The sequence below is a fragment of the Notechis scutatus genome, chromosome Z (genome assembly GCF_049901735.1).
Source record: "Notechis scutatus isolate UNSWTSFEM ecotype Mainland chromosome Z, rNotScu1.2, whole genome shotgun sequence".
Lineage (NCBI taxonomy): Eukaryota > Metazoa > Chordata > Lepidosauria > Squamata > Elapidae > Notechis > Notechis scutatus.
Genome location: NC_142025.1, coordinates 107,938,514 through 107,950,825, shown reverse-complemented (window position 1 = coordinate 107,950,825; position 12,312 = coordinate 107,938,514). Strand labels below are relative to the sequence as shown.

At 34.0% G+C, this 12,312-nt stretch overlaps 1 protein-coding gene across 1 annotated transcript; it reads right to left on the bottom strand.

The window, feature by feature from the left end:
• Window positions 1-9,356: 9,356 nt before the first annotated feature.
• LOC113426591 (olfactory receptor 14A16-like) lies at window positions 9,357-10,659 on the bottom strand. Its single transcript, XM_026688979.2, has 2 exons — window positions 9,776-10,659; window positions 9,357-9,438 (listed from the first exon to the last, which is right to left on the bottom strand). Exons 1-2 carry the CDS (start codon window positions 10,657-10,659, stop codon window positions 9,357-9,359), a joined length of 966 nt encoding a protein of 321 aa, XP_026544764.2.
• Between the last annotated feature and the right edge of the window lie 1,653 nt (window positions 10,660-12,312).

Genomic DNA, 12,312 nt, shown 5'->3' with positions numbered 1-12,312 from the left:
TTGCTACTGATTTCTCTCCAATGAACACAACAGGATTCCTTGGGAAGATTTTATAATCAGGGAGAAACAAAAACATAGTAAAATAATTAAATATTTATGGCCATCAAGTTGGATTTAAATTTCTGACAATATGTTAAGAAACTATTGAATGACATAGACCTGCATTATACTAAGATTGCCATTAAGGTAGAAGACCCTATCAATGAATTTATTTAATGTTGAGAATCTGATCAAATAGGATTAATTTTTTATCTAAGGAATTTGTCTATGACTCCTTAACATTTGTCTAGCAACATGGTATTGTACATTTCTATGAATTTTTTGAGCAACTGAATATCAAGGGGTAAATTACTATGATTTAGTTTATTCTAAAGTTCTATTCACTGGTATGATTTATGAAATGATTACATATTCATTTCATGCAGAAACAGGAATTCAGTTCTCTGTCCCCAATGTTCTACACTTAAGTACATACACCTGGGCTACTAATATTATATCTGGATAGTATTAAGAGAATGCCAGCATTACTTGTCTTCATTTTGTTTTGGAAAACATAAGAACCACAAATTACAATTTGATTCAACAATTGTGTTACAATAATTACTTCAGAGTATTTGCCTATCTTTGAATTATATCAATCAGATTAAAACTGTAATCTAAAAAATACATTTCCTTTCTACACACACACACACACACACACACACACACACACACTATTTTAGATTAACTGGATCTGATGTAAAGGATTTCAACCTACCATGTCTTGTTACTGTTTTGTCATAGATATTCAAACTACTCCTGATGCTGATTATAGATAAATATATTTGCATTTTCATTAATCACTTTTCTAATTATTGCTTCAGTCATAAATATACCCACAGTGCTGTAATAGTTTATTTAAAAACATAGTAATTTATTTGCTAGTTTATTTATTGTAACATTCTGAATAAAGCATTAGGAGATCCAGTGTGGTGAAGTGATTTAAGATTTAGATTAGACATGGGGATTAAATTAAATTTATCATCAACCAACCAAGACACTAGTCACATTCTTTCTCAGACAAACATAGCTTATAGGGTTTTTGTTAGAGTTTAAAAAAATCTGAAACTAAAACCAAAGAAGGCAGCATGACACTTGGAGTTTGTAGACAAAATGAGAGAAATAAATCTAATTAGTAAGATGGATGGATGGATGGATGGATGGATGGATGGATGGATGGATGGATGGGCCGCCAGTCAGAAGGACTGGCAGGCAGGCAGGCAGATAGACAGACACTATAGATCCACCCACGCATCCTCATTGTACAATTACAAATTTAGCTTCCTTTTGTGCTCCCATAAATACACAATGAATATTAATGAACACAACTGATATTTCATCTATTCTCTTTGGTACTAAAATATCAGTTTTTATGGGAATTTTTTTTAAAAAAATAATTCATTTCTTAGTTCTTTTTATGCTAGCACTTTTCAAATGAACACACACAGAGTATATTCAAACAACTTTAGATGGGCTTTTAGAAATTAATTAGGAATAAGAATATAGCTATAGTTATATCAAACTCTACCTATGTGAATGAAAAAAGGAACTCCTTAAGTCAGTTCATTTGAAGAAAACAAAATGTTCTCAAGGGCTTTTAAATTTGACTCATTTGAAGACCTAAAGTATTTAAGAGAGCATTTCATTCTATCATAATGAAATATCAAGAGAGAAAAAATGAAAAGAGGAAAGAAAGAAAAGAAAGAAAGGAAAGAAAGAAAGGAAAGAAAGAAAGAAAGAAAAAGTTGGGCAGGACTTGAATTCTTTATATGAAAGTACACAATTTTATACAGAAAAAACTGTAAACTAGGGGAAACAAAATGAAGCAAATACATGAATAACACCAGCATGCATAACAGTTCCATAATAGTTGCATATATTCTGTAGTTTTTTTTTCACAGTCTGAGACTGATCTACATTAATCATTTAAACTTTAAACAATAAAACAAAAAACCCTATGAATTAATGAGTTATACTCTCAGTTAAATAATATGATATTTAAAAAAAGATTGAAAGAATATCTTATTCACTAAAAGGCTATTTCATAAAGTAAAAACTTTCCTAATGATGATGATGGAGGAGGAGGAAGAGGAGGAGAAGAAGAAGAAGAAGAAGAAGAAGAAGAAGAAGAAGAAGAAGAAGAAGAAGAAGAAGAAGAAGAAGAAGAAGAAGAAGAAGAAGAAGAAGAAGAAGAAGAAGAAGAAGAGGAGGAGGAGGAGGAGGAGGAGGAGGAGGAGGAGGAGGAGGAGGAGGAGGAGGAGGAGGAGGAGGAGGAGGAGGAGGAGGAGGGAGGGAGAAGGAGAAGGAGAAGGAGAAGGAGAAGGAGAAGGAGGAGAAGAAGCTATATCTGAAGTTTATGTTATGTATATTTAAGCAAATAATATGAGAAGTTTTGTATCTATGGGTATTTCTTCTATACCACAGTGGTCCTTTTTCAATCATAAAGTTTTTCCAATAACTCATATTGAGATTGTAGATTATGGTACAGAAAGCTTTACATTAATGTGTGCATGGAGAGAGAAGGATAAGAATAATGGCTTACTTGAGCTTGGAGGGCCACATGAGTGAGGCAAGAATTTGATGTATGCAATTTATTTAACAGAAAATATCAAATCAAAGTTTTTTTTTAAAAAAGATTAGAAAATTGTCTAGAAAGATTATGAGTAGGTTAAATAAGAAATGTTTATAAAAACAAAGGAAAATAATCCCAGTAATTGTTGCAACAATTTGGAATAATTGATAAAATATGCTTTCATTACCAGAAGTGGGTCAGAAAATATGTTAAGCCAGAATTAGTTGCTGCCAGTAATAGAAAAGGATTGAAGCACTAACACAAGAGCAAACAATGCATAATACCAAGCTTTGCTTGGATTCTAGATAAACTGATGTGGAGCCAAAAGTTCTCAGAATAGGTCAATAACATGATGGTAAGCAACCTTAAAGTATAATGGAACAAATGCCAGAATGGTTTTAACTTGCATTTATAAAAGAGCAGAAATTTTCTTTTACAATTCTTTTTAGAAGTCTGGAACAGACCATATGTTGTAGGGAGCCTAATAAAGATAAAAAAACCAGAATGCCCCTTGCTGTACCCAAACCTTTGAATATATTTCAGAAACCCCAGGGTCAAAGCTAATACAATTGCAGCAGATTTGATTCTTTCTCAACAAATTTGATATAATTAATATCTGAAAGGGCAGAAGTTCAATTTTGCTGTCTCAATCAAGTTGGAATCTGTATATAATTCAAAGATACTAGAAAATTGAAAAATTGAGATAAATTAAATCAAAACAGTTGTATAATTATATTACAAAATTATATTGCATTTCAGGAGTGGAACTCATGGTTCCAAATTATTAACTCTGTCAGTCTGGTCCGTCCATCCATCCATCCATCCAACCAACCAACCAACCAGCTATCATCCATCTATGATCTATTTTGCCTGTACTTTTATTGCTTTAATTTTTACCTGTTTGGAGTGGCTCCATTAGAGAGTCTTGCCCTGGAAAAGAAAAATTAATATAATAATAGCACAATGGCTCTAAGATTTCTGAATTCAAAACCTAGTGGTAAATCCTCCCCCCGCACCCCACATTCTTACATTTTGCTTGGTACGTTTTTTTAAAATCCATTTTAAGTTAATAAGCAATTTTCAGGGCTTTTATTTGACACCAATGTCCTTAATTCTCTGGTCACACGTTTGCAAGTTAAATAACTCTGAATTGGAAATGAAAGTCTGACAAAACAGTGCTCTCCATAGTTGCCTGAAAATTGCTCCTCTTTTTTTATCAAGAATGAAAGAGATTAGCAGGTTTAAAATGAGGCATAAGCTTCTAGACCATTCTGAATATGAAAGGGGAATCAAAATATGTCACAAATTCTTTGAAATATAATGATCTTCTGCAATGCACTACCAGGTACTAACCAGGCCAGATAAAAGTTATAGCAAATTGCAATTAATATTTTTGAAGAAATCTTTTTCTACTAGAAAGTGGATCTTCTATTAAAGAAAATTTGCAGGTTTTAGACTCACATAAAGAATAAAATGAATATTCTGGGAGTAAAAGAAGGATAGAGTCAAGATGAAATGGTACTGAATGGATGTGGATTGAATACAACCCTAATACAATTACAGCAGATTTGATTCTTTCTCAACAAATTTGATATAATTAATACCTGAAAGGACAGAAGTTTAATTTCCAGAATAATAGAAGGGTTAAAAACAAACCTTCATTCCATTGTCAATATTTCCCAGTGAAAACTTTGAAGTCATGAACTTATCAACCTTTCATTTTTGGTGGTTTTTTATTTGCAACCCTCTTATTTTTCTGTTTGATGAGTAATATAAGCAAGAACTTGCCATATTTCTAGCCCCGGTTAAATTTTCTGGGGACCATTGAATCTTCACTAATTAATATGGTCTCAAGTGGAAATGGTACAAAGGGAGAACTAGTTACAAGCAGAAGATAGCCTTTGTTTATGTTATGAGCAAATATTGTCATCTTCCTTTATACTTTTCTATTTTGAGTTAGAATCAATAAAAAAATCAAAAATGTAATCTAAGCTAATTTAAGATAAATTAAACTAATCCAACCCAAGATAAATTAAACTAATCCAACCTTTTTAATTGACCATTTTAATAATGAGCATCACATTTTATTGCAGACATTTTTATAGAAAGCATAATAGGTAGAATAAAAATCAGAATGGAGCTCTGTGAAACAACAGATATGATAAAGGAAATTTTGTTTCTATTTTGTAACAATTTAATTTGGTGTAAAATTTTAAGAGTCCATAGGTGTGTTTTGTAGTTCAATTTCTTTCTGTCTGACTTTTTCCAATATCTTTTGCATCTTTTCCTGAGCTTTTTTTCTTATCTATATATAAATGAAAATGAAGTCAGCATTCCATAAAACTCGTCTGCAGAAGGAAGCATGAAGTGCTCCAAAATCTCCTGGTAGATGGCTGCGTTGACCTTGGACTTAATGAAGTACAGTGGATCAACACCAGCAGATGACATGGCTCGCCAAATCAACACAGACTGTGGAAACTTCACAATGGACTTCAAGCATCTTGCAGTGTGTGCCTCTTCATTCTTCCTCCAGACTCTGGGTCCTTGGTTTCCAAATGAGATGCAAAAGTTGCTCTCATCAGAAAAGAGGACTTTGGACCACTGAGCAACAGACCAGTTCTGTTTTTCTTTAGCCCAGATAAGACGCTTCTGACATTGTTTGTTGTTCAGGAGCAGCTTGACAAGAGGAATATGACATTTAGACTTCCGGTTTGAAGAGCTTTGGCGACAGACAGGAATCCGTGATCGTGCACGGTTTCTGTCTGGGCTCGCCTCTGGAGCGCCCTGAGCCGGCTGGTTTCAGGGCTAAGCCACCCCGTAGAGGTGGTGAAGGGGGGGAGACTGCCAGCAGGGTCAAGGAGAGCCGCATCTCTCCTCCTCAGCTGGCCATTACTCCCTTTCCCGAAGGCGGTCTCAGCGGTGGTCAGAAATGGCCACCTCAAAGAAGAACTCAACCGGAAAAGAACGTGCAGGAGGAAGATAAGAAGTGAAAGTTTTGGCTGACCGGGTTAAGTTGAAAAAGCAACAACTAAGGTACCCTGGAATTTAAATTTTACAAAAGATAACATCACTCCCAAAGAAGAGTCGGAAGCAGCGAAAGAAAGTGAAAAGGGAAAGGTTTGGCTTTTTTTCTCTCTCTCTCCTTCCCTACATTGACAACTAAGAGACCTAAATAAGAAATCAGAAAAATCCGCTTTGGCATCAATAGGCAATTAAGCTGAAAATATAACTAAATGCCAAAGGGACAAAGATTTCTGGACATTAAAAACTTTTTCTTCTATAAGCAGGAAGGGAGAGAAAAAGAATAAGGGCAGGATCTGGAAGAGGGAGGAGACTGCCTGGACTTCAAAAGAATCTAAAGTAAAATTGCAATAAGACTTCTAAAAGATACATTTTAACTGAAACTTTGCAACTAAATAGTAACCCCAGGAAGAGAAAGTGAAAAAAAAAGTGTAAAAAGAAACAGCTTATGTGTATTTGGATTGCTTGGTAACTTTTGGATTTTTGGTTATTATATTTGAATGACTAAAACCAATTGGGTGGTTTAAATTTTTTACAATGGCATCACTTCTGGATGAATTGAAAATGGAACTTAAAAAATACAAAGAAGATGCACAAGAAGGGAAGGGCTCTTTTGGCTTCATTTTTCAATTCTTAGAAATGGAGATCTGGAACTATGAGAAACAACAAGAAAAGACTGTAAAATAAGAAGACTGGGACAAAGAAGAAGCCATCTTTAATGAACAAGTAACTCTATGTGGGGAAGAAAAAGGAAAGGGGGGGAAAGAGAATGGAGAATTTAAGACTTAAAAAAACAACCAAAGAAAAGAAAAATAATTTGAAAAATAAGTATAATGCTGGAAAGCAACAGAAAAGGGGAATACAGAAGAGGGAAATAGAGGTAGAGAGACAAAGGGGTAAAAAGGGGAGAGAGAAGAAGAGAGGGAAGAAGGAAAGGAAAAGAAGTTACAAAGCTCCGGAGCAAGATAAAAAGAAACAGGACCTGAGATAATGGGTGAAAATCTAACTGAAAAAGGGATTCTGTAAAGGTACATAAGATTGTATTGTTATATTTCTAATAGAAATAACTTTAGAAAATTGGAAACAACATATGATTAAAAAGAGGGATAAAATAGTTAGTGCAATTTAGTGAAATGTTTGTGAATAAAATAAATGAAATAAAATAAATGAGAAAATTGAATTAGGAAGGAACGGGAACATTTTAATTAGTCAATGTTTTATAAAATATAAGTGAAGGGGGGAAATTAACTATGGAAAGTTTATAATTGTTCCCATAGAAGTATGATATTTAATTGAAAAGTAATGTGAAAAATGTTAAGATTTTAATGAATATTAATATTAATGATAGAATTGAATTGGAATGGAATGTTGTTTTAATTATATTATACATTTATAATTTTTTCTTTTTTCAAGAATACAGTGTGTAGTTTAAGAATGTACCAAGCAGAATCCGAATGGAAGTTATGTATTATATTGAGTATTATAATTTTAGGGGAAAGATATAAAGGCGTCATACTCCAATCAGTAACTACAGGAGAAATTTTGTTTAATGAGAAAAGATAATAGACAATTGAAACAGGACAGACAAAAATATAAATATAATGATTTGAATTGAGATGAAATAAATAAAATAAAATTGAGAAAATTAAAAGAGGGGAGAAGCTATGTAGAAAATGTAAAATAGTAATAAGATATGGAATAGAATATAAAAATGAGCATGAACCTGAATTTGCGTCTGTACGAAGAAATGTAACCGGGATTATGCTGCTTTCAAAAAAGATGTTTTACTTGTATTTCTTTTCTTTTTGTGAAAACTCAAATAAAACTTACAAAAAAAAAAAAAAAGAGGAATACGACATTTGAAGTCCATGTCCAGGATCCTTCTGTGTGTGGTGGCTCTTGATGCACTGACTCCAGCCTCAGTCCACTCCTTGTGAAAGTCCCCAACACTTTTGAACGGCCTTTTCCTAACAATTCTCTCCAGGCTGCATCCCTACTGCTTCTGCACCTTTTTCTTCCACACTTTCCCCTTCCACATAACTTTCTATTAATGTGCTTTGATACAGCACTTTGGGAACATCCAACTTCTTTTGCAATTACCTTTTGAGGCTTTCCCTCCTTATGGAGGGTGTCGGTGATGGTTTTCTGCACAACTGTCAGGTCAGCAGTCTTTCCCATGATTGTGCTTCCTACTGAACCAGACTGAGAGACCATTTAAAGGCTCAGGAACCCTTTGCAGGTGTTATGGCTTAATTAGCTGATTAGAGTGGGACACTTTGAGCCTAGAATATTGAACCTTTTCACAATATTCTAATTTTCTGAGATTGTGGATTTGGGGTTTTCAGGAGCTGTAAACCATAATCTCAATTATGACAAATCACAGCTTGAACTATCTTGCTTTGCATCTAATGAGTCTATCTCATATAATGTATTAGGTTCATCTTTTAAGTTGCATTACTGAAATAAATGTACTTTTGCATGATATTCTATTTTTTTTTTTAGTTTCACCTGTATATACAATTGAAATAAATATTTAAATTAGATAAAAAGATTTAGGGTTTGGATGTTGTGAAAAATGTAAATCCTGCAGCATGGTAGTGATGAACATATTATTGCTAAGCTTTATAAATTATTATTGAATTTGAATTTGGAGAATAGATATGTAAAGCATTGCATAACTCAGTGGGCAAGAAACTTTGAATATAATGCAATGCTTGAACAACAGGAGAATATGTGGACAAAAGGTCTATAATTTACACTAAATTATAATTTAAAAGAAAACTTTAATAAGATGATGTACTGTTGGTATTGTCAAAAATTTATAAAGGTATTTCAAATGAATGTTGGAAATGCAAATGTAAAGAAGGGACCTTTCATCATTTATGGTGGACATATGATAAAGCAAATAAATATTGGAGTAGGATTCACATCGTAATATAGAAAATTCTCAAAGTGAATATAAAGATAAACCATAAACTTTTTTTCTGGGTTTAATGGAAAAAGAGTTGGATTTTTTTTTTTGGAACTTTGATGTTATATATGTTGACAGCAGCAAGATTTTTTTATGCATAAAAATGGAAGGATTCCTGCAATACTTTGATACCTACAATGGATGAATGGTTGCAAAAGTTGATGGAATTAGCAGAAATGGCCAAATTGACTTCTTTGATCAAAGAACGAAAATACAAGTACTTTTGTTTCTACTTGGAAATATTTATCTTATAGACTTTGTGCTTGAGGTGGAAAAAAAATGAAACTTTGATTTTGAGTTTTTTCGATTAATACGTTTGTTGTTATAGAAATGGCTAGCTTATATTATTATGTAAAAGTAAAAAGTTGAGGTTTGATGTTATTATCTTATTCTATTGCACTAAAGGGAGTTGAAAGTCAATGCCTTTTCTTTCTTTTTCCCCTTGTCCCACACTTTTTTCCCTTCCCTTGTCCCTCTCCTATTTTTCTACTATTTTCTTTTGTATTTTTGTATTACATATTATAAAGTAATAAATACATACAAGGGAAAATTACTCAGTGATATTTATATTATGGTACAAGGATACAATCACAAGAAATTGAAATAAAAGTATGTTAAGTCTAAAAATGGCATATAAGATCACATTAACATCAAATGGACTTACTGTGTTTTTATAGATGATAGAGTTTAAAACATAGGTTGAAGTTGTTTAGAAAGAGCTTTAAGTTCATGTTTAATAGAAGCATGCCTGCATTAAGATGTGTTCAACAGGGGAATAGCCTGTAACAGGAATCTTTTTGTATTAGAAGCACTCAGCAGAATTTGGACCAATTTGACCCAAAATGAGACAAAGTCTATTTATAGATAGGCCTGAGAAAACATACTATAGAATGTTGAACTGAAATGAATTCACTTTTATTTCAGATTCCACTTAAATTTAACTATATACATGCAAACATGTGCATGTGTGCATAAATACACAAACTTCATGTGTGTGTGTGTGTGTGTGTGTGTGTGTGTGTGTGTGTGTGTGAATGTGTATTCAGTTAATATCCTTCTTCCCACCACTACATACAATGCTACATTCAATTATCTTTCTACCCATACATCTGAGGAAAGTGAATGAAAGAAAATGTTAAACCAAAGTGATGGTGAAATGGTTAAGGAATTTCCATAGAGCAGTTTGAATATCTTTATTCCTTATACTATAAATGATTGGATTCATCATGAAGGGCAGAGAACAGTAAATCACAGTAGTTACCAGGTCAAAATCAGATGGACATCTTGAGATTGGCTTCAAATAGGCAAAGGCACAGATGCAGATAAACAAGGAGACAACAATCAGATGAGGCAAACAGGTAGAGAATGTTTTCTGTCTTCCCTTCATGGAGGGTATTTTCATTACAGCTCTGAAGATTTGCACATAAGAAATTATTATGAATATAAAGCAACTGAAAACCACAAAAGCACTGAAAACTAGAATCCCAATTTCTATGAGATACAGGTCAGTGCAGGAGAGTTTTAATATCTGGGGGATCTCACAAAAAAACTGGTTGATAACATTGGAGCAAAACGTGATAGAGAAGGTGCCACCAACATGGACTGATCCATAGAGAAGGCCACTGGCCCATGCAATTATTACCATTTTCACACAGGACTCCCTGCTCATCACAATTGCGTAATGCAGTGGCTCACAAATGGCAACAAATCGATCATATGCCATAACTGTGAGGAGAGAGAAATCTACAGCCATAAAAAAGATTAGAAAAAACACTTGAGCAGCACATCCAGTATAGGAAATTGTTCTGACATAGGTCATGGATTTGGGAATAGTGACAGAAATGGCACCAAGGTCAGCAACAGATAGGTTTACCAAAAAGAAGTACATAGGAGTATGAAGGTGGGGATTAAGGAATATGACAGAAATAATTAGGAAATTACCCATCAGGGCCACCAGATAAATTGCCAAGAACATAACAAAATGTACAATTTGAAGTTCTTGAATCTTGGAAAATCCAAGAAGCTGGAATTCAGTCACTGTGCTTGTATTGAACATTTCTTCCTGTGAAAGTTTCAGAGACCCATAGATAAATAGTATACAAAATAGAATAAATGCTATCATATTTCTCAATCTAAAATTCTTCCCAGTAATGCTACAGCACTGTGCTCTCACTTTTGAATTCGTGAACACATTTTCAATTTTAAGAGCATCTTGTGGACAGTTCCATAATGCTACCTCAATCAAGTTGGAATCTGTATATAATTCAAAAGCACTGGAAAAATGGAAAAATGAGACAAATTAAATCAAAACAGTTGTATAATTATATAAAAAATTATATTACATTCCAGGAGTGCACTCATGGTTCCAAATTATTACCTCTGTCAGTCTGGTCCATCCATCCATCCATCCATCCATCCATCCATCCATCCATCCATCCATCCATCCATCCAGCTAGCCAGCCAGCCAGCTATCACCCATCTTTTATCTATTTTGTGTCTACTTTTATTGTTTTAATTTTTACCTGCTTGGAGTTGCTCCATTCTAAAGTCTTGCCCTGGAAAAGAAAAGAAAAATGCCTGTGATAAGCTGAGCATCTCTTTTGTTTCTGTCTTCCTTTACCATAACTCAAGTTATAATATTCAATCTATACAAATATTTCAGGGAAATATACCCAGAAGAGTTAGGTTGATGATTGATGATTGCATGTTTTCTTTATTTAGCATCACATATTACTTGTGAGAATTGTAAATTGGAATTCTTTCTTTAAAGTTTCTACTGGACAACATCAGAAGCCAAACATGATTTAGATGTATAACATGTCCTTATGAAGAATACAAAAATCAGTAGGTTTATCTTCATTATCCAGCTGTCCCCTAACCCAAATGATCAATATTTTTTCTTTAGGATAGGAGCAGACAATATCACTTTGTATGAATAATCCATTCCCCATGAAAGTGAGGTTACAGTGTGTTTTATGCTCTATTTTATATGTGTGTGTGTGTGTGTGTGTGTGTGTGTGTGTGTGTGTGTGTGTGTGTGTGTGTGTATACTTTCGGCTTCGTGCCAGTGCAAGCATATATATATATATATATATTTAGCATATATATTATATATTAAATTATATATTATTTCTACGTACGGTTGTACGTCTCAAATAATGTTAGTTTGTTGCAGGCTAATCTCAGCAATCCATTGCCCCTTCAACTAAGTCAATCTTACCAGGCTTTTAAATGTGTTTTAGAGCTTCTCTTTCCATTAATATAATAACAATAGCATATAGACCACTTCGCAGTGCTTTTCTCTCTAAGTGGTTTACAGAGTCAGCCCCCAATAATCTGAGTCCTCATTTTACCAATCTGAGTCAACTTTGAGCCTGGGGCCAGGGGAGGCATGTGGGGGAAAAAGTAGGACACCCCTCAAAAAGATGGCCTAGCTGCTTTTTCAGGGGTAAAAATAAAATAAGAAACATGGTAGAAGATAAGACCAATGGTGGTGGAGGGAAATCTGCCCTGGGGTGGCTTGTTGACACTGGTGGGAAAGTCGGTCCCATATTCCAGAGCTGCAGTAGTCACAGGACTGCCCCTTTGGTCATCCTGGAGCAGCTCCAGAATGACCAAAGGGCCAGTCTTGTGACTACTGCAGCTCTGGAATATGGGATCAACTTCTTCACCAATGTCAGCAAGCCATCATCAGTCAAAATTCATATTA